At 42.3% G+C, this 24,242-nt stretch overlaps 2 protein-coding genes across 2 annotated transcripts in view; one reads left to right on the top strand and one right to left on the bottom strand.

Annotated features, from left to right (window-relative positions):
• Positions 1-24,242, top strand: part of SLC39A2 (solute carrier family 39 member 2) — a 378,852-nt gene that overhangs the window by 259,154 nt on the left and 95,456 nt on the right. The window lies entirely within an intron of this gene.
• LOC134405711 (ribonuclease-like) lies at positions 14,714-15,148 on the bottom strand. Its single transcript, XM_063136956.1, has one exon. The coding sequence runs from the start codon at positions 15,146-15,148 to the stop codon at positions 14,714-14,716; it is 435 nt and encodes a 144-aa protein (XP_062993026.1).

Genomic DNA, 24,242 nt, shown 5'->3' with positions numbered 1-24,242 from the left:
GACATGTGACCAAGGCTACGTTCGGGTGGGCGCGCCCCCTTGGTGCTGGACACGCCCCCTTGGGGGCTGACCATGTTGTCCTCCTTTTTGGTTTCCAAAATATGGTCACCCTATTTCAGCAGGATTTCAGTTATTATGCAAAATAAACCAGAAGCAATACCTGTAAGAGGGAGAGGGCCAGGTATTCCCATTCAGATGCCAATGCAGGCAATGTTCTCTCGATGAGTGGGGAGCCATAAATGGGACGTCTTCTCACATTGGCTTTGGCCCTGATCGTATAAAGGGGTCTACTCATATTCCAGAGTCCCCACCATCACCAGCAGCCCTTTTACTTCTTTTGCTGCCACCATATTCAACCTCACACTGAACTGCCTTGAGAACTACCACAGCCCTCAAGCAACAGGCTGTTTTTGGAAGATTTTCAGCAAAATTCTCATTGAACGAAAGAAGGATCCCCGATGTGGAAGGAAGAATAACGATTGGTGGAAAGCTTTGCATATGGCTGCTGTAGGTTGGCATTGGCTGATGCACTGTGATTTCCCTGGAGCTGGTACACTGCTCCGAGCCCCTGTCCCAACAGCATGTTTGCTTATTGAAATGTATTGCTTCAAATGAACACAAGGTCATGGGTTTGCACACAAAGACAAATGCTTCACATGCAAACACACAGACAAGGCCCGGTGTCATGTCCCAAACAGTCACATCTTCAACAGAGGTGGATGCAGAACAGACCTTGCTTTAGGTCAAACCTTGGAAGACCACCTAGACATTGTGGCTCATTTAAAGATCATGGCAGCAAATGCCTTCCCTCTGTCTGGCATTAGAGTCAGTGCTCCATATACAAATATTGGAAGAACGGGGTGGATCTAGATGATGAAAGGGCATAGGCAGCAATTTCAGAGAATTTGGGGTCATGGAAAATACATTTTGATTTTTCACGTTCTCTACATTTCCATGTGCCAAATTGCGCTGCACTGTTTGTCCACTTGGCATCTCCTCCGGGACATCCAGCCTCCATTTTGCTTCGGGTCCCATGGGGCCTGGCTGGTCTCTCTGTGTATATTAGGAGCCTGTGTCTAAAGGAGACTTCCATTTTTTTTTTTTAATAATTTTTATTCATTTTCAACACTATATAAACATAGATAAACATTACCAAAATATAACTGAAACAAAACACAATAAGAAAAAAAACATCAAATATCTACTGCATACATATTGAATAATTGTTGAGTACAAATATCAAAAACTATTACATATACCTTATCATACTACAACATCTTCGTACTTAACATAAAAGTGCACCCCCCACCTCGGGATCATTCTTGAGTCCAAAATCTAATCGTTTCTTCTGCTGGTGGTTTCCCACTTCCCTTAGTAAACACAAACACTAGGAACTGTTTCCAGATTCCTTCGAACTCATTTATTTTAGTTACGCCTTTTCTCCACTTAATATTACATGTCAGTTTATCATTAATGGCTATGTCCCATACTTCTTTATACCATTCCTCAATAGAATATTCCCCTTGGATCTTCCAGTTCCTAGCTACCATCAGTCGTGCTGCAACCAACAAACTCGATATCAGCTCTATAGTTCCTTTTCCACACTTTATATCTTCAAATAGTGACAGCAATGCTATTTTTGGTGTTTGTTCTATTTTCATTCCCACTATTTCTTCAATTTCTGAGAACACCATCTTCCATAATCTTTGTACATATTTGCATTGCCACCACATATGTAAATACGTTCCTTTTTCCCCACAACCTCTCCAACAATTTGCTGAATGTTGATCACTTATCTTATTCAATCTAACCGGGGTTAGGTACCACCTCCATAGGATTTTAAAATAATTCTCCTTTATTCTTACTGATAAACTTCTCAACACTCTTTGTTTCCATAGTCCCTCCCAGCTCTGTCGCCCTATTTGTATCTTCAAATCTGATTCCCAAACCATTTTCTCTGTATTCTCTCTAAACTCCTTCTCTAACAATATTTTATATATTTCACTCATTAATCCTTTTGAAACTATACTCCCTCCTTTCCCTTCCTCCTTACTTGCTACTAATTCTTCAAACCTCGTCATCTTTCTGCACATTCTATTATCTTTAATCCACTTTTTATTCCATTGCTCTAATTGACCATATTCTAGCCAAGATAGCTTCTTCTCCTTTAACAAATTTTCCATATCCTCTCTTGTTTTAATATCTCTTACCCAATCCTTTAATCTTATTTTATTTTTCTCTTTTAATATTTTACATAATCTACCCTTTAGATCCTCTGGGAAATTCTTTAACATTATTATTGGTGCTAAGGGAGAGTTGCTCGGAAGCAGCTTCCCTTTAAATTTACTCCAAATTTCCCATTGAGTCCTCAGGAGTGGATTATCTATACTTCCAACCCACTTTCTTCCTCCGTCTTTAAAAAAAACATTCTCCAAATTCATCTCTACCTTATTTATGGTTTTTTCTTCCATCCAATATAAATCTCCTACTCCCATAATTGCTTCTACAACATGTCTTAATCTATTTGCTACGTAGTATAATTTTATGTTTGGGAGACCCATTCCCCCCTTTTTTTGGCTTAGGTACCAATTATTTTTATTCACTCTTGCTCTCTTTTCTCCATTACAATATTTATTAATAATATTTTGCCAACTTTTTATCTCGGTTTCTGATATTTTTATAGGTAACATTCTAAATACAAAATTAATTTTAGCTAATATCTTCATTTTTATTAAGGCTATTCTTCCGAACCAAGATAAATTTAATCTTTTATATTTCTCCAATTTCTCTAATACCTCTTTCTTTAACCTCGTTAAATTTTCCTTTTCAAGATTCTCTAAATTTTTTGTAATTTTAATTCCCAAATATTTAATCTCATTCTTAACTTTCAATTCCATTCCCTTAAATTCCCAATCCTTTTCTTCCTTCTTGGTATAGTTAAACAACATCATCTCTGATTTAGACCAATTTATTTTTAACCCTGTAATTTCCTCAAATTCCCTCAACTGATATTTAATTCTTTCTAACTTTCTTAATGGATTCTTAATGGTCAATAAAGTGTCATCCGCAAACATGTTTAACTTTATTTCCCTTACCTCTCCAATTCCTTCTAACTCTTCATCCTCCCTTAGTGCCTTCGCCAAAACTTCCATAACCATTACAAACAGGACCGGCGAGAGCGGACATCCTTGTCTTGTTCCTCTGGCTAGTCGTATCTTTTCAGTAAGTCCGTCATTTACCACCACTACCGCCGTATTTTGGGAATATAGCTGTTCTATTACATTTTTAAATTTATTTCCAAATCCCAATTTATCTATAATACTCTTTAGTGCCTGCCAGCTCACACAATCAAAAGCTTTAAAAATATCTAATGCCATAATACCTGCCTTAATATTTGCTTTTTTAATTACATTTATTACATTTAAAACTCTACCCACTAAATTATGCATATGCCTTCCTACCACAAACCCACATTGATCTGCTCCTATATATTCTGCCAAAAATTTATTTAGCCGTTTGGCCATAATAGATGTAAAAATTTTAGCATCCTGATTTATTAAAGAAATAGGTCTATAAGAATCGGGATTAGTCAAATCTTTATCTGGTTTTGGGATCAGAATTATCACTGAATGTTCCCATGATTCAGGTATCTTCTCTCCTGATAATATCCTATTATAAAGTTCCATTAATTTTGGAACTAAACAGTCTTTGAAGACCTTATAATATTCTGGACCCAAACCTAAAGGTGTCTAAAGGAGACTTCCAGAGACGTCCAGGCAGAAGGAGAAACTTGGGCCTCCACCCTGCTTGACAGATCAGGTAAGAAGACGGTCTCCTGTCCTCCGTTGTGAACATAAGAAGTGCTGTGCTGGATCAGACCATGGGTCATTTGAGTCTAACATTCTGATCACACAATGGCCAAGCAGCTGTCAACCATAGGGTGACCAACTGTCAGGATTTCCCCGGATTTGTCCTGGTTTTTGTTCTTTCCATGGTGTCAGGGGGGATTTTCTATAATTTTCAATAATGTCCTGGAATGACACACCTTCCCCTTTAAGGCTGCCATTAGCATGGCAGGAGGGAATGACATGCTTTCTTGAGGCACATCATCCCCCACCCCGAGCTCCAATTGAGGCCTTAAAGTGGAAAGTGGGTCATTCGTGGACATTATAGAAAAGGCCCCAATTGGAGTGGATGGTGGTGGTGCAGAATGAAATCCTTTCCCCTCCTCCACTCTAATCAGGTTCTTTAAGGTGGTGGGGGAATAACATACTTTCTGCAGGACTCAGAAAGCTGCTTCCCCCCACACACACTAGGTGTCCTCTTTTTTGGTTTCCCAGATATGGTCACCCTAGTACTATGACTGTTGTGGTTGTTTATTATGTTATAAAAAATAAAGAAATGGTTTTATATAAGTGTAAGTTCCTTTTTTAGTATTTAGTATATTATTATAGTAGTTGTGTGCCTTTGCTACTCATTGGTTGCTATCATTTACTTTTTGTGAACCGCCCAGAGAGCTTCGGCTGTTGGGCAGTATAAAAATGTAATAAATAAATAAATGTGACCGGGGCCACGCCCCCTTGGGAGCTGGACATGTTGAGTTGGCACCGCCTTGGGGGTGGGCATGTTGGGGTGGCCACGCCTCCTGAGGGCGGCCATTTTGTCCTCCTTTTTGGTTTCCAAAATATGGTCACCCTACTTTATGTGCACAAGCAGAGAAAATTCTGGGTGGATCCCCCTGCTCTCTTATAACTATTTCTGGAAGTGGAATGCATGCCAGGGATATCAGGCCATGTAGGAATGAAAAGGTAAGACTAGAGAAGATCTACATTAGAACTCCTAGACTGTGTGAATCAACGCCATGGCAGTATTTCTTCAAAGCACAATCATTTCCATTGAGGAACACACTGATGAATGGGGTGCAGTGTCTACCATGTTTATAATGCCACAGAAAATGGCAAAGTGTTCTAATTAAAAGAGGAAGAGACTGAAAGGTCACGTGGGTGTAATTGTAATTCTGGCTCTAAAGCAAAAGGCATGTTTGATAGCCACTGCAATCCAACAACATCTGGAATGCCACATCTGTATCAGAGGCAGTAAACTATATACAGCAATTGTTGGGGAGCATGGGTGGGAGGATGCTGTTGCACTGTGTCCTGTTTGTGGGTCCCTGGTCGGCCACTGTGTGATGGACTAGATGGACCCTTGGCCTGATCCATCATGGTTCTTCTTATTTTCTTATGTTCTAATACAATTGAGTAGGTGAGGGGCTGAGATGGGAGCTGTCTGTTGATCTTTCCTTCTCAGTTCTTAGTTCTATTTCTCTTCATTTGTTTCTTCAGATGGCTGCAAAGGGATCCTGTGTGTTCTGGTTCCTTTTCGTATCTGCCTGGATAGTGAGGAAGAATGATGCAGATGAGATACTTCAATTATTCGAAACGGATGAGTATTATCCACCTGATCTTCCACCCTGCAAAAATAGTATGGTGAAAATACTCGAGATCTACCTCAAGATCAATTCTTACAGTCCTGCCGCGGTCAGAGAACATATACCCATCTGCAATCCAAAGTTGAGATCACTTGCTTATGAAGAAAGCCTCTCCTCTCCCCTTCCGAACACCGTATGAGTGTATGATGATGGAATGTTCCTTGCTTTCACCCAAACAGAAAGGATTATGGTTCTGTGTCTGAGCAGAGAGCCGGTTGCCTTCAGAGGCGTCGACAAATAACCGAATAAGGCTTTCTTCTCTTAGCTTCTGAGTCAGAAGTATAGACATAGGCTGTACGAGATCTAGAATCCTTTCCAGTTCGATTCTGCCTTGGCTGAACTTGACTGTATCAAGAGCAAAACTTCCTTGTCTCTCCCTTTGGGGTCTATACTCCCCCACGTGAGCCCCAGCACCTCTTTTCTATTAGTATAATTTGATTTCCTTTCATGTTTTTCTTGCTATGAAACTGAATTAGCCAGCATGTCCAAGTTGTGGTTTGTGCCCCCCATGTCAAAATGGATGCCTTTACTAAAATAAATATTTTCCTCCTTTAAGCGTGAGATTGAGTCCTTGGTTCCTTGGAAGTGTATGAACAAACTATCGCTTAGATTGGAGGGGGGAATTAGGGGAGCCTCACCCACCCACCGCAAATTTCTCTTCAGTGATAGTCTTGCTTTTGTAATTACATTAAAACAACAATAAGGTGACCATATTTTGGAAACCAAAAAGGAGGACAACATGGCCGACTCCCCAGGGAACGTGCCCACCAACATGTCCAGCCCCCAAAGGGGCGTGCCCACCAGAACATGGTATTGGTCACGTCTGATTTCACAGCACACAATTAAGACAAATCTGTTCTACATAACGTCTTCATGTTGAAATCACTGAAATAAAGAAAAAGTGAGTCATTCAGTGTATCTGAAATTAACTTCTCACACCTACTTTTGTAGCTTTTGCTGTACTTTGAAGCTTTTGCAATACTCTGTGTGATACACTCTCCCCTTCTCTCAAATATCTTTTCTGCGTGAAAATCTTTCACTGGATGACCATAGTCTCATGTTTCTGAACATCTAAAACTCTTTTCCCATCACCTTTCTCATATTCATACTCACAGATTCAGCATACTGCTACCACTGAACAAATGAAGCAGTTGACAAGTTCAGAAAAATCTAATACAAGAAACTAGCAACCTAGCAATCAGAAATATAAGATACGATTACCCTGCAAACATTAGCCATGGAACAAAATGGACCAAAGGCTTGCTGTAGTCATTTCTCTCTAGCACTTCTTAGCTTGTTTCTACTTCTGCTTTATCAATGAGGAACTAATCTAAAAATTTGTCATTCTACCTCTGGTTCATTAGCCATGTAAACAATACCATGTTCGTTAGCCATACAAAGAAAGGCCAGAACAGATGCTCATTATCACAATTTATTTTTTATATTTATTTATTTATTTATTACATTTAAATACCTCTCCATAGCCAAAGCTCTCTGGGCGGTTTACAACGGTGAATGCTAGACAAGGATCCAAAAGTCTCCTGAATTTACACTGCCTCAGTGTGCAGAGAACAGAAATCTCAAACAGGGACCCAAAGAAAACTGCCCAATGAAACCTCAGAAATAAGTCCCTCTGTAGCCCTCCATAGGCAATGGCCTGCATCATTTGTCACCTAGCAATTATATCAAAGGTACAATCTCAGGAGCACTTTGTAAAAAATAAATAAAAAATTGAAGTCCAAGGATATCATGTATAATGGATTGCATGATTTACATGTGTGTTGACAGTCCTAAAAGACTGGTGGGGCAGTACTTATCTTTGCAAATGGCATGCTTATTCCGGTTAGCAAGGTTTTTCTTCTACATATTTACACATTCAACCTTTAATAACATTTCCCATCAAATTAGGTGGTACCGATCACTTTCTCAACTTCTCCATGTTGATGCTCTTCCTCCTCTTTTGTATTTGATTATCAAATATAACGTCCAAGTAGAATGAGGCATCGGAAGCAAAATGGCATCAAAATATACATGAATCTTTGCTTTTTGTTGACAAATTCCAGAGGAGGAGCCTTTTAACTACTACCGTAATGAGATTTCACATGGCAAAAAACATATGTCTTTCAACAATTTACATTTAACTCTGGCAGGTAACACACCAGTAATATACTACGTTTATATTGGCAACCTTCCATACTTGTAAAACTCTTTTTCAAGGTTTTGATAGTTGGATTTGTTTTTGGCTTCCAACTTCTTTCATGTTACCTCTAAGAAACATTGATCCATTGAGATGACTAAATCGAATTATATGCTTGTCACAAGCTGTGCATTATCAATGCATTTCCACATAAATCACTCCTTAATTTTTCTCTCACTCCTTGTACCCATATCTAAAAATTCCTGAAAAATAAAGGCAACATTAAATGTATCCGTGAAGCAGCAGAACATGATTGTATCCAGAGTCTCAGCTGTGACAGCACTATTATTGAACAACCACCAACAGGGTTCTGAGCTCAATTCACATAACAACTGTCAACCCAATTCTGACCTCTTAAAAGAGAAGCGAAATATTTGGGCTAAGATGGGATGCGCTGCTCATGTAGGAAGAACAATCAGAGAAAACTCAACCTCATGGGGGCCCCAGCCCTAAATCCCAAGATTATGGTCACACGTCCACCAAATCTGGGCCAACACACTGTCTCCTTTAACCATGATATGTGTGGGCTATCATCTGTTCCATCTGAAAATACTCTTACCACATCCTTATGGAGGTTTCTTCTTCTGGAGTCTTCCTGTGTTTATGTCTAGCTCCTTTAGATGGTGGCCATGTGATTTTGAATTGAAAACTCTCAGCAATGCTATTATGTGCAATGAAACACCACCATCTAGTGGTAGAATTATAGTGCTACATCAGATTTACACACTGGAGACATCCCACAATAATTTTAAATACTACATTATCTCCAATTTTCTTAAATGTGAGATTATTGGGGGAACGTGTGGGAGATGTCCTGCAGTTGATGATGTCATGTAAAGGACCTACAAACTTCCATGAGTGGCCAATCAGGAGTATGCAATAACTCACTCATGTAGAGAAACTCTTAGAATACACAAATTGCAATTCACAGGACAACTGAAGCCCCATTAATTTCATTGGGTCTACTCTAAGTTTGGCTAAGTCTGTATCCAATCCTGTCTTGAGGGGCCCCTTTCATTTATATCTTATGCAAGTTCCTTATTCAAGATTTTTCCTGTTATAGGATCAGCCAGTATTTTGTAGCACCATTGGCTGCTTATTAAGAGGGCTGATTAAACACGTCTTAGAAAAGCATTTACCAATACATTTTTGATAATGTTCTTTTTAAAGCTCCTCCCAAAGTTTTGGAGCATTTCTGTCTTCCACTGGAGAATATCTGGCAAAATAGCCTCCTGATCTTTCTCTTTTGATTCATTGCTTCCAATATGAACTAATGGTAGAATTTTATTCAATATTAAGGCTGTTTTCCTGAGAGAGCGCCTCAGTGAATGCAACAGGTTTTACATCTGAGTAGGCATGCATAGGCTTCAGAGTGTTTTCTGAGAAATGATCTAAGAGTATTTTTTTCTGTCCTCACTAAAACTGTTAGAAAATTATGTAAGAATATTTGGGGAAATTCCATCTCCCATCATTTCCCCACCTATAAATAGCATGGACAATTTGGGAGACCATATTTGCTCAGTGCTGGTTTCCCATCTCTCCCCTATATGACTCAGACAATAGGGTGAACACATGGAAAGGAGGACAGGTCTCCTGTTCCTTTTAATAGTTGTATAGAAAAGAAATTTCAGCAGGTGTCATTTGTATATACGGAGAACCTGGTGAAATTTCCTCTTCATCACAACAGTGAAAGCTGCAGGTGCCCTGCCCTCTTTTAAATCTGGTCACTCTAGTATAGCTCCTGCAACTTTAACTGTTGTGATGAAGAGGGAATTTCACCAGGTTCTCCATATATACAAATGAGACCTGCTGAAATTCCCTTTTCTATTCAACTGTTAAAGATATAGGAGACCTGTCCTCCTTTCCATATGGTCACCCTAGCAAAGATCCAAAATGCATGAAATAGGTTGTCATTTGGTAAGTGACGTCGCTGAGAAGAAGAACCTTGTGAAATGATAATGCCACAGGTGTGTCTGTATAGTTAAGGCAAAGAGCATTTGACCATGTTCAAGGCCGAGCAGTCTAATTTTTTACAAAATCAAAATGATTTCTCCAAACTGTCTGAAATTCACCTTCATGTATCTCCTCCTTAAAAACCATAAGCTGACGTGATATCACAGACATGTGGTGAAGAAATGGCTTAGACAGAGAAGGTAGTCTACCTTAAAGTACCATATCTGATTACAAGGTTGGATCCAGACTGAAGAAGCTCTGTTGAAATCTACAGGATTTAACTTAGACATGGGCAGGATCTACACTACTGCTTATAATGGTTTATAATGGTTATAACTAGGCATGTGCTCCGCTCCGATTAGAAGCGCAGAAGCAGGAGTGAATTGGCCTGCTCCGCCTTGCCCAGAGGCAGAGTAGAAGCGGACCGCGGACCCCTAGAAGCAAGGTGAAGAGAAGCGCCCATTTTTCGGAGCTCCTCTTTCAGGCAGACCACTCCGATCGCCATCTTGAAACATTTCACCCATAGGATTGCATTGCGGAAAAGAATCGCGGATAACTGGGTTGTTTTTGAAGCTATTGTTCTGAAAATTCTTGTGCTCAGAGAGTCGTGGATGGGGGTCATTTTGAGACTACTCTCACCTCTCTGCGTCATGTGGTTCACGTGCTATATTTTTTTAAAAATCGGGTAAACAAACATTATAAACAGGGACAGCATGGGTCAAACGGCGGTTTTCGCCCATAGGATTGCATTGGGGAAAAGAATCGGGGATAACTGTGTTGTTTTTGAAGCTATCGTTCTGAAAATTCTTGTGCTCAGAGAGTCATGGATGGTGGTCATTTTGAGACTACTCTCACCTCTCTGCGTGGTGCGGGTCGCGCGCTAGAATTTTTTAAAAAACCGGCGGGAAAAATACCTTTATCGAAGGGCTGTGGGGCAGAGTCAACTCCCGGTCATGATCACATGATCCCAAAGTTGGAGGAGGGGATAGGCAAAACGGGTAACTTGGGATTCTGGGAAACTTCTCTTTCTTAATCTGAACAGACTTTTCCCAGTGTTTTTTAAAACAGTAGCCCCACCAAATGCACAAACACAACCTGAAATCATATACTAAGCCAATAATAAGAGAGCACTGCTACCCACCCTAACTTTGGGGAACAACTGAAAAGATGTGGTGCAAGGGGACGTGCCCCCACTCTCTCCTGTACTTGGAAGGCCATCAGAGCCTTCCAAAGAGAGTAACCCGGTGGAGCAATGCCTATCATGAGTTGAAGTGAGCGGTCTACTTCTCTTAGTGGTGGAGCAATGCCTATCATGAGTTGAAGTGAGCGGTCTACTTCTCTTAGTGGTGGAGCAATGCCTATCATGAGTTGAAGTGAGCGTTTACTCCTCAGAGCTGTTGGTGAAGCAATGGCTTTCATGAATTGAACTGGCAGCTGCTTCCCCCTCCCCTGGGCACGTCCCCCTATTGCTGGTAAAATACAGATATAGCCTTTTTAAAAAAGTTCTTCTTGTTGTTTATTCAGCAACACTGCTGCTTTTAATTCCACCCCTCCTTTGTTTATTTATTTATTCCATTTTATATGCATTACTGGCTTATCCTTGGCTCATTTCCTTATGCCCCCAGAAATATCTGCTGCCTGCCTGCCTTCCCTCCCTCCTCCCCTGCCCACCTCACAGGGATGTTGTGTGTGTGTGGCTTTGACTCAGGGGAGAAGTCCTTCCTGCGCTCACTTAGAGTTTTGGAAGTTCCGAATCCATTTTTCAAGTGTGGAAGAAGATTCATTTAGGTTGATCTCTACTCCCCAATTCATGGCATGTTGGGATTTCCTTTGAAATGGCCCCATTGAGATGTCTGCAGGTTTAAGCCCCGCCAAAAATCAGGGGATGATGGGACTGCCTTGAGTCTCGGTGTGCGTATGTATCCCTGGATAAGCTTTCATGGTGGTGAGTTTGAGGTTTCTAATGTGCAAATTGACGGAGCTATGGAAAGGGGTGTGAATGGGGTGTTGGATTTTCCTAAATTCCCCAAAAATCAGGGGATGATGGGACTGCCTTGAGTCTTGGCATGCGTATGTATCCCTGGATAAGCTTTCATGGTGGTGAGTTTGAGGTTTCTAACGTGCAAATTGACGGAGCTATGGAAAGGGGTGTGAATGGGATGCCCGATTTTCATAAATTCCCCAAAAATCAGGGGATGATGGGATTGCCTTGAAACTTGGCATGCGTGTGTATACCCCCATGAGGTGTCATGGTGCCAAACCTGAGGTTTCTAACTTTCACAGAAAAAAAGTTGTATACTTTTTTAGCTTAATGCAAGCCTATGGGGGGGGGGAACGGAGCTCCGATCCGGATCCGGAGCTCCGAGCGGAGCGGAGCTGCCATAGGCAGAGCGGGCCAATCCGCAAATCGCGGATCTGGAAGAGAAGCAGAGCAGGGGGTCCGTGCACACCCCTAGTTATAACAACTGTTCAGGCCCAGGATACATTACATATACTGTTTTTATACCATTTTTAAAGTGTTATATCCTGCTTGGTGTAGATCGGGCCATGATTAAGTCAATTCCCATTCTCGATGTACTGCTATCCAACCCATTGTAGACACATTGATATAGTACAGACAATACATGGTGGTTAAGCATTTTGAGCAAAACATGGCTTAGCCGTAGCAGGTTGTGTGAACCATTCCTAACCATTGTGGCTACATAATCACAATTTAAACATGGTTACTAACTACTTGCTGCAAAAGGGTTAGCATTCTAACCATGGCTTAGCATGTTGTCTGAACAGTTCCAGTCCCACCCTATTCCTTCCTTTTTATTTTCTTTCTTTCTTGATTGATAACTGGCAAATAGAGGGAGAAAATGTGGAGGCAGTGACAGACTTTGTATTTCTGGGCGCAAAGATTACTGCAGACGCTGACTGCAGCCAGGAAATCAGAAGACGTTTACTTCTTGGGAGGAGAGCAATGACAAATCTTGATAAAAGAGTTAAGAGCAGAGACACCACACTGACAACAAAGGTCCGCATAGTTAAAGCAATGGTATTCCCCGTAGTAACCTATGGCTGTGAGAGCTGGACCATAAGGAAAGCTGAGCGAAGGAAGATAGACGCTTTTGAACTGTGGTGTTGGAGGAAAATTCTGAGAGTGCCTTGGACTGCAAGAAGATCAAACCAGTCCATACTCCAGGAAATAAAACCAGACTGCTCACTTGAGGGAATGGTATTAAAGGCAAAACTGAAGTACTTTGGCCACATAATGAGAAGACAGGATACCCTGGAGAAGAGGCTGATGCTAGGCAAAGTGGAAGGCAAAAGGAAGACGGGCCGACCAAGGGCAAGATGGATTGATGATATTCTGCAGGTGACAGACTTGACCTTGGGGGAGCTAGGGGTGGCGACAGCCGACAGAAAGCTCTGGCGTGGGCTGGTCCATGAAGTCACGAAGAGTCGGAAACGACTGAACGAATAAACAACAACAATTCAAGGAAATTGCAGAACTCTTGCCCTACCTGTTTTTGATGGCAGTGCTAAAAGTGGCCAAAAGTGACCCTTGCTTTTTTGATTCCATTCATCCCCTATGGAAGAGCTTGGTTTGGTTGGTTGTTGTTTGCAGGGGTGTGTGTGTGTGTGTGCTGAGCTTCCTCTTATATTCCTAATCAAAAAACCTGCTAGTTTAAGACAGAGTTAAGGCTATCTCATAAAGCTCCATGTAATGATATGCTTTAGTTACTAGATGGCGCTGCATTCACTTGTATCTGGGCAGAGTCAAGAGTTTCCTGCTGATGTTTTTCTTGTTGTTTGAAAGTAATGAATGAATCCATAAAATCAAATTGGATTTCTTGAGCTCCAGATGGATTGGGGTTGATCTGATGGGTAGATTCCCCCCCACCCTATTCACCACTCAAATTCTGCAGGGGCTGCTGACATTACTGCATTTTCAGGTTTTCAGTACGATCCTTGTGGAATGAAGGAAATACAGATTTTCTTTCTAGGTGGGAGATCAACTCTTACTGGGGGGGGAAAGTGTGCATAGCTGAAAACCATTGCCTGTTGCCTGTAACATCATTGGAGTCAACTCCACTCAAGATTAAAATAGACATGATTTAGGGATGTATAAGAAATTTGTTTCAGTTTGAATTGCAATGTTTTTACTAACTAAATCTTGTATTTTTATGAGTGGGACATGTGCATTTTTTAAAATCTGCTTATTCAATTTTACTTTTTAAAATTTTAATTTTAATCAACTAACTGCTTTTATATCATTGTATCCACAGTGCTATTTTACTTTGCTGGTCTTGTGACCATAATAAATTACTACTTAGGGTGACCATATGAAAAGGAGGACAGGGCTCCTGTATCTTTAACAGTTGTATTGAAATGGGAATTTCTGCAGGTGTCATTTGTATATATGGAGAACCTGGTGAAATTTCCTCTTCATCACAACTGTTAAAGCTGCAGGTGCCCTGCCCTCTTTTTAAATGGTCACTCAAGTATAGCTCCTGCAGCTTTTGCTGTTGTGATGAAGAGGGAATTTCACCAAGTTCCCCATATATACAAATGACACCTGCTGAAATTCCTTTTTCTATGCAACTGTTGAAGATACAGGAGCTCTGTCCTCCTTTTCATACGGTCACCCTAAGTACTACTACTATTACTACTACTACTGACTTGGTCATAAACATGAGAGGAGAGTAACAAGAGAGAAGACTTTGAACTGTCTTCTGTTCCCTCCCAAAATGAATAAACAGAAATGAAATGAAACACTACACAGTGAAAATGTTATGCAACATATTTTCCCCAATTTATTCAGGCAGAGTAGGCATTGCTGGCTTAAAGAAACGAAACTTACAATAGGATATCCACAGATGTGGATGGTTCTAAGGCTGGGAAGGAAAGCTTTGCGAAAGCTCACAATCAAGTACAGTAATGTGAAAGCAAGGAAATGGCAATAAATCAGCATTAGACAAGATCAGTCCTACTACTATGACTCCGAGCGCAATTTTCAATGTAGGAGGAGCAGGAGAAGGCTGAATTCTGAGAATGCAAGCATTTTCATAGGTGCATTTCACATGCTGTTAAATATGACCTTCATCGTAGTGAACAGGCTTTCCGCCGGCACAACGAACAATGATGAATCTTTGCGAACTGTTCTCTCTGTACTTACAAGGTGGGCGTTTGGAACCACCAGTGTGTTTGCAGGTGGTGACGGAGAACTTGCTTTTACTACGCCGCAGTCCAGCGCCGTAGGGTTCTCCTCCTTTGCCACACACAGCTATGATTTTCTTCTTGGAGCCATGGATGAAGGTGTTCACTTCCTTGCACTCTGGTCTGGTCATGCCACGTCTTTGCATCATGGTATTGCAGTAATTTTTCCCAACGCTGCTCTTGGGATTATCGTAGTGTTGCGTTATGAACTTCTGATAGTCGGGGGCATAGGCTCCCGGTAGGAACACCACCACCACAATCAGGATTCCGAAGAGAGCCAAGGCATATCCCTTGAAAGATATCATATTGGCCACGCAAAAGAGACACCTGAAAAAAGTAGAGATGATGTGTAAATACTTTAGTTTGCCACTGCGGGGTTTGACGCTTCTTGGAACTGTTTGAAACTGAAATGAAATTGCCATTTCAAACTCTCTTCTGCAAATGTTGTGGCAAACGCTCTGTAGTTGTGGCAATTCAGACATCTAGCAATCAATATTTGATATCAATTTAGACATAGACAGCATTTGATAATAACTGACCACAAGCATGGAGCAGATATCCACATTGTTAGCAACATCCACACTGTTTTTAATGCATATATGAACTGAAGGACAATTCTAGCAATTTTTTTAAGGTGCCCCACCATCAATTTACTCTATTTCTGTTTCCCAAACCTTCCTCTGTTCTCTTTCTCTCATCTGTCAAATTTTCACTTGCAAGCTCCTGGAGAACCTTTCTCCAACCTGGTGCCCTCAAGATTACAACTACACTTGGATTGCGATGTCCAACATCTCCCAGATAACATGCCACCACACCGCTGGATTTTGGATCACACCAAATTAGAAGAGACTGAACAGGAACAGCTAATGTTGATCCCTACCTTGGACCGTTGTGTGTTCTGCTCTTTCCAGGACACTCTGATCCCAGAGCTTCTCACCACGCATAAGTAGTCTCAAGCAATGATGTCCACAAGACGTCACACTTTTCTGGTCCAATGAAATTCTCCCACTGGAATGATTAGCAGGACAGATATAAATGGAAGATCTTCATACCCATGAGAATGTGGATAAACCACATGACCACACGTGGCAAGATCAAAGCAATTAGATGTATCAGTTGTGACCACAACATCACTTCCTTCTTCAAACTTCTGCCACCTGTAATTTTCCTACCTCGTGCTTTCTCTCTCCCAATTACTGTTCATCCCTCCGCTGCTCTTCCTATTTCCCCATTGGTCTTGTTCACTCCCTCCCTCTTCCATTCTACCTTCCTCCTCTTTTCTATCTTGCACTCATCAGGTTCCTGCCTTCTTTGTGGGCTTTAATCTCTTGCCACCCTTTTGGGAATCTGTGAGTGATCATCCCAATTCTCCAAGCGAGAAAACCTCCCGGCTTCTTTGGTGTCCTAACCCATTATTACAGAAATGCATAACTTCAATCTCATAGAAAGGTCCATTTTTTATTTTATTTATTTTATTTATTTATTGCCGAAGCTCCCTGGGCGGTTCACAAAAATGACTCCATCCAGGAGACATTCATGTTTACTGTAATGTCACGAGGCCATTGCAGTGGATGACTCCACTCACGCTTCCAATAAGAGCAGGCATTAAAAATGGGAGTTATTGAGCACAAGCTTCATGCAGTGACCTGCCTTGGGCCAGGCCTGGAGGAGGTGATCCTTCAGAAAACCTGTCCCCAAACCATTTAGGGCTTTGAAAGTTAATAACAAAACTTTGAATCAGATCTAGAAATGGACTGAGAGCCAGTGCAGATGGAAAAGTACTGGCATAATATTTTAATTTTTTTAAAATATTTTATTTTAGATGTATCAGAAAATAGAACAGCCCCCTAACAGTTGGGGTTTAAAGAACTGTAAGAGAAAACTTGGTTAATATAACTTTAAGGGGGGGGACACAAGACACACACACACACACAAAAGAAAAAGACAGAAAAGGAAAAAGAAATAAACGAATAAACTAATATACTAATTAATAAGTATGCTGTGTGATCTTTGTTTGGTGTTATAACATCCAAATGCTCAGAGTGGAAGCGGGTGTATATTGTAAGTCCGGTTGTGATGTATGTGGAATGAATCTCCACTATACAGCATAAAATACTAGTGTTTCTGTTTTTCCTTGGATCAGAAGCAAATAATGAGTTATTGTATTCTCATATTGCCACAGACCATATATTCATTAAACAAAAAACCTACAGTTTACAAAACAACGTTAAGGCTGTACACTTTTCCACCAAGCACCAAAAAGCAGGAAAATTGGGAGTTAAGGCTCACTAGCCTTAACGCCACATCCTCCCTAAGGAGGCAGAAAGTGCCAGTGAAATTCTCATTCTCCCAAAGCAGATAAACCATGAGGACAGGATGGAGAATATGATGCGCAGAGGTGACTGTGGGGTTGTGAAAAACCGATGATGAACATCTTAGGGCCACTTCTCTTTTTTTGTTTAGAGCAGCCCTTCCCCAACCTGGTGCCCTCCAAAGGTGTTGGACTACAACTTCCATCATTGCAAGTAAGTATGTCCCATGGTCATACTGGCCTTGGGGAAAGAGAGCCCAAAATAGTCTCAAAAAGCCAAAAGAAAAGAGGGGGGGGAAGAAGAAAAGAGAACTCTTCTCTCAAAAGGGAGGCAAGAACCAGGCTGAGTCTGTTTCTCAGGAAGCCAGGGCTGCTTATGAACAAAAGTTTCAATCCCATTCAATTCCATAGCTTCCTTCTGGCAGGGTCTGAAACCAGGCTGGTAAGTGGTTAAACCAAAACCCAAGCATCAGAAGGAATGATAGTTCCACTAAGGAAATGACTGCAAGAGGAGCTAGGCAGCCATTTCAGTTTCAGCGTACATCTAGCTGAGGCAGGAGGGAGGGGGAGAGTGATGCTATTGAGCATGTATTGCGCTAAGGTTGAAAAAGGCCTCTGTATTCACTCTAATGGGGCAAAGAAATATTCATTAAAAATCAACCGAAGGGATTTTTTTAAAAAAGAAAAGCCATTCCACCAACTAGAAGAATGGAGGAAGTAGACTCCACCACTGGACTGATTGATGGGTAGGGATCTCAATTTCCCGAATTTCATGAGCACATATACTCACCACCCCATGTTATCAGTGTTGTTTTGAATGAGAGATATTTATTTCCCTTTTGTACTTTAAACTGCCATCCTTCTCCCCATCTTTCACCAATCTTCTTGAAATTTTCAGGGTATGTAAAACCAACATTTCTTTCTGGCACATGTAAATTTCAGCAAGATTGGTGAAACATTTTCTATTTTATGAACGTTAGAATGACACACACCCCAATTACGGCTTTATAATGGTGGAATACTGAATCTATTCACCGCCTATAACTACATGGACACTGCAGTGTCTATGTAAATTTTGGTACCATACATGTAAGTTCAAGTTATCCAGTTTTTCCCCACTGCTGTGTAGTTGTCTGTCAAGTGGCAAAAATGATAAAAGGTCTTTACATTTCAAACTTACATTAGATCCTTTGTATTGATAGTAAAAATAATTCCGGATGGCACACACTCATTTCTCTAGTAATAATCCTTATTTCTCTATGTACTAACATCCAGAATCCCTGTATATGTGGACAAGTCCACCATAAATGAAAAGACATGTCTTTTACCCCACAGCCTCTCCAATAAAGAGGGCTGCATGGTGAAGTAATATCCGCCAGATGTATTGGTGTGTGATACCATCTGTGCTGTACTAGTACTGGCACATATGACTGCATTGGCCAGTCCTGTTAATAATCTCACTACCCTGTTTTGGAGCAGCTGAAGTTTCTGGAGCATTTTCAAAGTCAGCCCCACATATAAACCCCTGCAGTTACCCAGACAAAAGGTTACCAGAGTGTCAATGACTGTAGTTAGGCCACCTCTGTTCAGATAAGCCCCTGGTTGGTATATAAGCCTACACTGATAAAAGGTGCTCCATTCCACTGAGTGGTACTAGTCACAATGTGGTACTAGTCACAATGCTGGATCCAAAAGCACCCACAAACTATGAATCTGAACTTTTAGGGGATGTGCAACACCCTCCAGAACAGGTTGAATATCACTTAGCTGGGCAGAAGAACCACACGTTAACAGTACTTGTTGATAGTCTTCGATCTCTTTGAGGCTTTTGATACCATCAGGTATCAGGATTGTCTGGACTGTTTATTGGCCCTCATTCAGTCCATTAGCACGCCCAGGCACTGATTCAGAACAGCCACTGCCTCACCTGGATGTGATGAAAAGGTGTGATAGAGCTGGGTGTCATCCTCATGTTGATGACACCCCTGCTCACACCTCCAGATAACCTCTCCCTGGAGTTTCATGTAGATAGAGAATGCACAGAAGCTAGAATATAGCTCTATGGAATCCCACACCTATGGAATCCCTCTACAGGCATAGAGCAATAATCCCCCACTGCCACCTTCTTGAATCAGCCATCCAATTAGGAGTGGAACCACTGCAACACAGTGCTTTCAACTCCTAACCCAGGCAACCTATCAAAAGCCACCAAGAGGTCCAAGAGAATCAACAGGGTCATACTCCCCACAGGGTGGCCAAGCAGCTGGGCAGACTCTGTTTGGAAGGCGTGATCATGTCACCTTCCCTGGGTCATCCCTGCATTCCACAGAATGAACAGGAGCACCAGATGTACTTATGAAATCTCCAACCCTGTTGATCAGGGTTGTTCAAGAAGCTGAGATGCTGAAGAGATGGAAGTCAAAATGGAATGTTTGCTTTCAATATTTGCAAAGTGTTGCTCTTCAGCCATAAACAATCCAATAACGTCTTAATACATGGTCTCAACTGTATCTAGTAGCAGTCTCATTATTGTGGTCATTTAGTTGGGAAAACCTAGGTAGTTGACCTGTACCAAATGAGACTATATCTCCAATTAGGGCTGTGCACCACCTCGGGCTAAATCACCTATCACTGACAGCGCATCACTGCTGCTGCCGCATTCCTGCACCCATTGCCACCCACCACACTGCCACTGAAACCAGGGAATGCGACGTCCTCCTGAGAACCAGGCCATGATTTCAAGGTATCGTGGGGTCTCTGCATTTTTATATCTATGGCTGCAAACTACGGCCACCATAGTTTGCGACTATAGATGTACTAGAACAGAGACACGCTATATCTTGAAGTTGCGGCCTGGCTCTCAGGAGGACACTGTTTTTTCTGGTTTTGGTGGCGATGCAGCAGTGGTGATGCAGTTATGGGGGGACAGCGGCAATTCGGTGGTGGTGATGATGGGGCAATGGTGGCAGCAATGCAGCAGTCGGGGGGTGGCAGCAGGTCAGCAGTAAAGTCCCAGCGGCAGCAGCTCTGGGTTGGGGGGTGGCGAAGGGGTGGCAAGGGTGCAGGGAGGAAGAGAGCAGTCAGTCAGGAGTCCAATGGACTCCTGCCCGGCCTTGCTACTGGCTTTCCTGGATGCCAGCTGGTGTCTGGCACCCAGGAACCAGCAAGGCCGAGCCACCTCAGGGTGGGTGGAGAATCTCTCCTCAGCTTCAGCACTGAGTTGTATCCGGGCCATTTTGGGGGCTTCAAAATGGCCCCTGAGGTAAATTAGGAGGGCGGGCACAGCCCTACTCCCCAAGGTTTTGCAAGAGGGCCCTTTCATGTCCTCTGCTGTCCAAAAGCTTGCTTGGAATCTTAGCCAAAATTAAGACACCAGATGGCTCACTGCTAAGACAGTTAAGCCAAAATATTTTGTTTTTAATATGATTTGGTTTGACCTAGCAGATTTTTTAAAATAAATAAATTAAAGTGTGTGAGTGGAGGGTATAAAATGGAGAGTTAATGGACTCAAGTCTGCTACTCTGTTTTCAAATCAGATCATTCTTCCTTTCCCAGAATGCATTCTGATTCCCAGAGCATCAGAATATGCACAACAGCAGGGATCCAGGGTAGAAATCCACATAGTTGGTTCGGATGACGTAATATTCATTGTGTTATGTTCATGGGGCAACAAGGTTTAATTTTTCATAGAATTCTTCTTCAAAATAGAAGAGTTCTGTGCATGATTAAGACTCTGGCTTCATTAAGGCCCTTTACAAAAAGTAATAGTGTTTCTTTTCTGCTGAGCTAGTTTTAAATTAGTGCAGATCCAGCCCAGTGCTGAACCTTGGCAGAGCCAGCCCAAGACACTTTGCTGCCTGAACCAGAGCAGCCAATGTTGCTCTACCCACCCAAATCAGGGAGAATAGTGCCCAAAGTTAGCTGAATTGTTTTTGTACATGTAGCCAAAAATGCCACATGCATCTCTCCCACTCTATGGCAGCAGAACTACAATAACAACAAGGCAAATCACTTACAATTTGTTGCCCATTTGCTTCCTGTGGCGACTGCCTCACTCGGCGTCATGGTAGGGCCGGCTCCTGTAACTCTTGTACAACTGCATAGGAAGAGTCATGCAGGCTCTTTCTATTATTATTATTATTTTAATAATAATATGCGTACTTTTGCGTACGCCTGCAGTGCGCCCTGAAACTCTTTTTGTAGATCCTGCCCTACCTGGCCAGAAGAGACGGAGGAGGAGGCAGCGGCGGCGGCCCCGCATCGCCCCTCGTGGGGACAGGGCAAAAAGTTTCCAGGCTTGGCGGCTTTGCCACCGGCGCCGCCCACCTCCCCGCCGGCCTCCTGCTGCCGGTGAAAGAGCCACCCGCGAGGGGCGATGCGGGGCCGCCGCCGTGGCCTCCTCCTCCATCTCTTCTGGCCAGGTAGGGCAGGATCTACAAAAAGAGTTTCAGGGCGCACTGCAGGCGTACGCAAGTGCCTTCACTACGCTGTGTAGATCTCCTCCTGCTGCATCAGCTCATGCTACTATTTCAACGCCAAGTAAAAACACGACTTTTTGACAAAGCCTTTGATGGTTAAATTCACTGGCACATTGTTTTAACTGTTCTAACTGTATCTATTGCTTTTAAATTATATATTGTTTTAATGGTTTGAGGGCTTTTAATGGTTTGAGGGTGAGGGTTTTAATGGGATTGTTGTAATGTGGGTTGAGGGTTTTAATGGAATTGTTTTATGTGTTATTGTAAAGCGCCTCGATGCCAGAAATGGTGAGGCTATGAAAATGCTTTAAATAAATAAATAAATAAATAAATAAATAAATAAATAAACTTGGATCATGGTTTAATTTGTTTTTAACTGTGTATATTTATTGTTTTATAATGTATGTTTTTATCTGTACGCTGCCCTGAGATCTTAGTGATATAGGGCGAGGTATAAATACTTTAAATAAATAAATACATAAATAAATAAATACTCATTGACTTCACCTATTTCAGGTGCAGCATGGTTAAGTACAGGTTAGATGTATTTTTCCTTGCTTGACTTGAGGTCTGTTGGTGTGTGTGTGTGTTCTTTATGCCAGGAGTGGTCTGCCTTCCAAGGGTTGTGTCAGAGAAGTGTCTCTGCTGATGATGGGTTGGAGTTCACTGATGATCCGTTTCAGTTGGAGGCTGTAGGTGACAACCAGGGGTGTACTTCTCTTGGTCTGTTGGCCTTCCTGGGTATCCGTTAATACTGGCAGTTCAGTAACTCTCTGAAGGAAGAAAGCCAAAGGTTTTCTCTTCCTACTAGGCTAGCTCTTATTATTAAGGAGATGCAAAAGCATCTCTCAGTGCTGTGCCCACCTCGCTGGGTTGGTTTATGTTTCTGGCTTTGAATAGACTTTAAGCAATCCTTGGCTCACTTACTTGTGCCCACAGAGCTGGCTGCTGGCTGGCTGGCTGGCTGGGTGCCCGCGTTGTGGTGTAGCCGCATCCCCATGGATGTATTGCTTACTCATGCATCGCGTTAGCACCTTCCTGCCTGCCTCCGCCTGCCCGCCTGTCTCTCTGCCCACGTTGTGGCGTAGCCGCATCTGGTGGGACTTCCCCATGGATGTATTGCTTACTTGTGCAACTTGCCCACATTAGCACTTGCCCGCCTGCCTCTCTGCCCTCTGTGCCCACATTGTAGTGTAACCGCATCTGGTGGAACTTCCCCATGGATGCATTGTTTACTCGTGCATCACGTTAGCACCTGCCTGCCTGCCTGCTCTCTGCCTTCTGCCTCGTGGCCTCTGTGCCCATGTCTCTGCCAACGTCGTGGGGTAGCCTGCCTCTTTTCCATTGATGGTGCCTGGGAGATGTAGATGGGCTTGCTCCCAGTGCTTCATGGGCATAGTCCTGCCTCGTCATGTAAAGGTGGCTGCATTTTGAACGTCCTGCTGCCATCATGAGTGAAACCTCTTCAACAACTTCATAAGAATCATGCTGGCTCATCATCATCATTTTTACAATTATTGTGACAATTATGATTATTATTGGCTGGGCTTACCCTGGGGGAACTTAACTCTGAAGGACCCTGAAAGGATCATCTATGAAAGGGCATCTGTACTAGTTGCCCAAGTGATATGCGTGTCTCTGGAAAAATGAGAAACTTCGAGCACTTTGAAGTTGGAATTAGGACTGGATTTCCTGTACAATGTCATATTTGGGGGGGGGGGGGAAATTGCGACAACCGGGGCCCTGCAAGGTCTGAAATTTGGCACACATGACTACCAATATGGCATCTGTACGTTGCCGAAGCTACAAGTGTATCTCTTGAAAATGAGAAACTTAGAGCACTTTGAAATGACTGGATTGCCTGAAAAATTACATTTTTAAAAAATCAGAGTGACACAACCGCTACACAGATGTGTCTCAAATTAGGCACACATGAGCATCTCCAAGGTATCCGTAAGCTCACCAAATTTCATTTTTCTATCAGTAAAAATATAATAGTTATAGGTGTTTCTTTCGGAGGTCCAAATTTTGCTTTGGATTCACATCCGAACAGAAGAAGGGGGACGTCTGAACCAACCTGAATCGGGCCCAGTTCGGAAGTCTGAACTGGGGTCTGAACTGAATCAGGGGGTCCATGCACAGCCCTTTTGACAATGCAGTTCAAGATTAAAAATTTGTGTTCGATCCAGATTTTGGTGTATGTGACTGGCTGGTGGAAGCAGAATTCTCAGCGGCTTCCTCCCCATAGCAGCCTCTCCACCTCCTGCAAATGTTACTCACATACGGTGACCATATGAAAAGGAGGACAGGGCTCCTGTATCTTTAAGAGTTGTATTGAAAAGGAAATTTCAGCAGGTGTCATTTGTATACATGGGGAACCTGGTGAAATTTCCTCCTCATCATCACAGCAGTTAAAGCTGCAGGTGCCCTGCCCTCTTTTAAATCTGGTCACTCTAGTATAGCTCCTGCAGCTTTAACTGTGGTGATGAAGAGGGAATTTCACCAGGTTCTCCATATATACAAATGACACCAGCTGAAATTCCCTTTTCTATGCAGCTGTTAAAGATACAGGAGCCCTATCCTCCTTTTCATATAGTCACCCTATACTCA

This window comes from Elgaria multicarinata, chromosome 11 (genome assembly GCF_023053635.1).
Source record: "Elgaria multicarinata webbii isolate HBS135686 ecotype San Diego chromosome 11, rElgMul1.1.pri, whole genome shotgun sequence".
NCBI classification, from domain to species: domain Eukaryota; kingdom Metazoa; phylum Chordata; class Lepidosauria; order Squamata; family Anguidae; genus Elgaria; species Elgaria multicarinata.
This window is presented reverse-complemented; position numbering and strand designations above follow the sequence as displayed.

Coding starts and splice junctions, on each gene's coding strand:
- LOC134405711 (XM_063136956.1), bottom strand. CDS start 15,148: ATGATATCTTTCAAGGGATATGCCTTGGCTCTCTTCGGAATCCTGATT.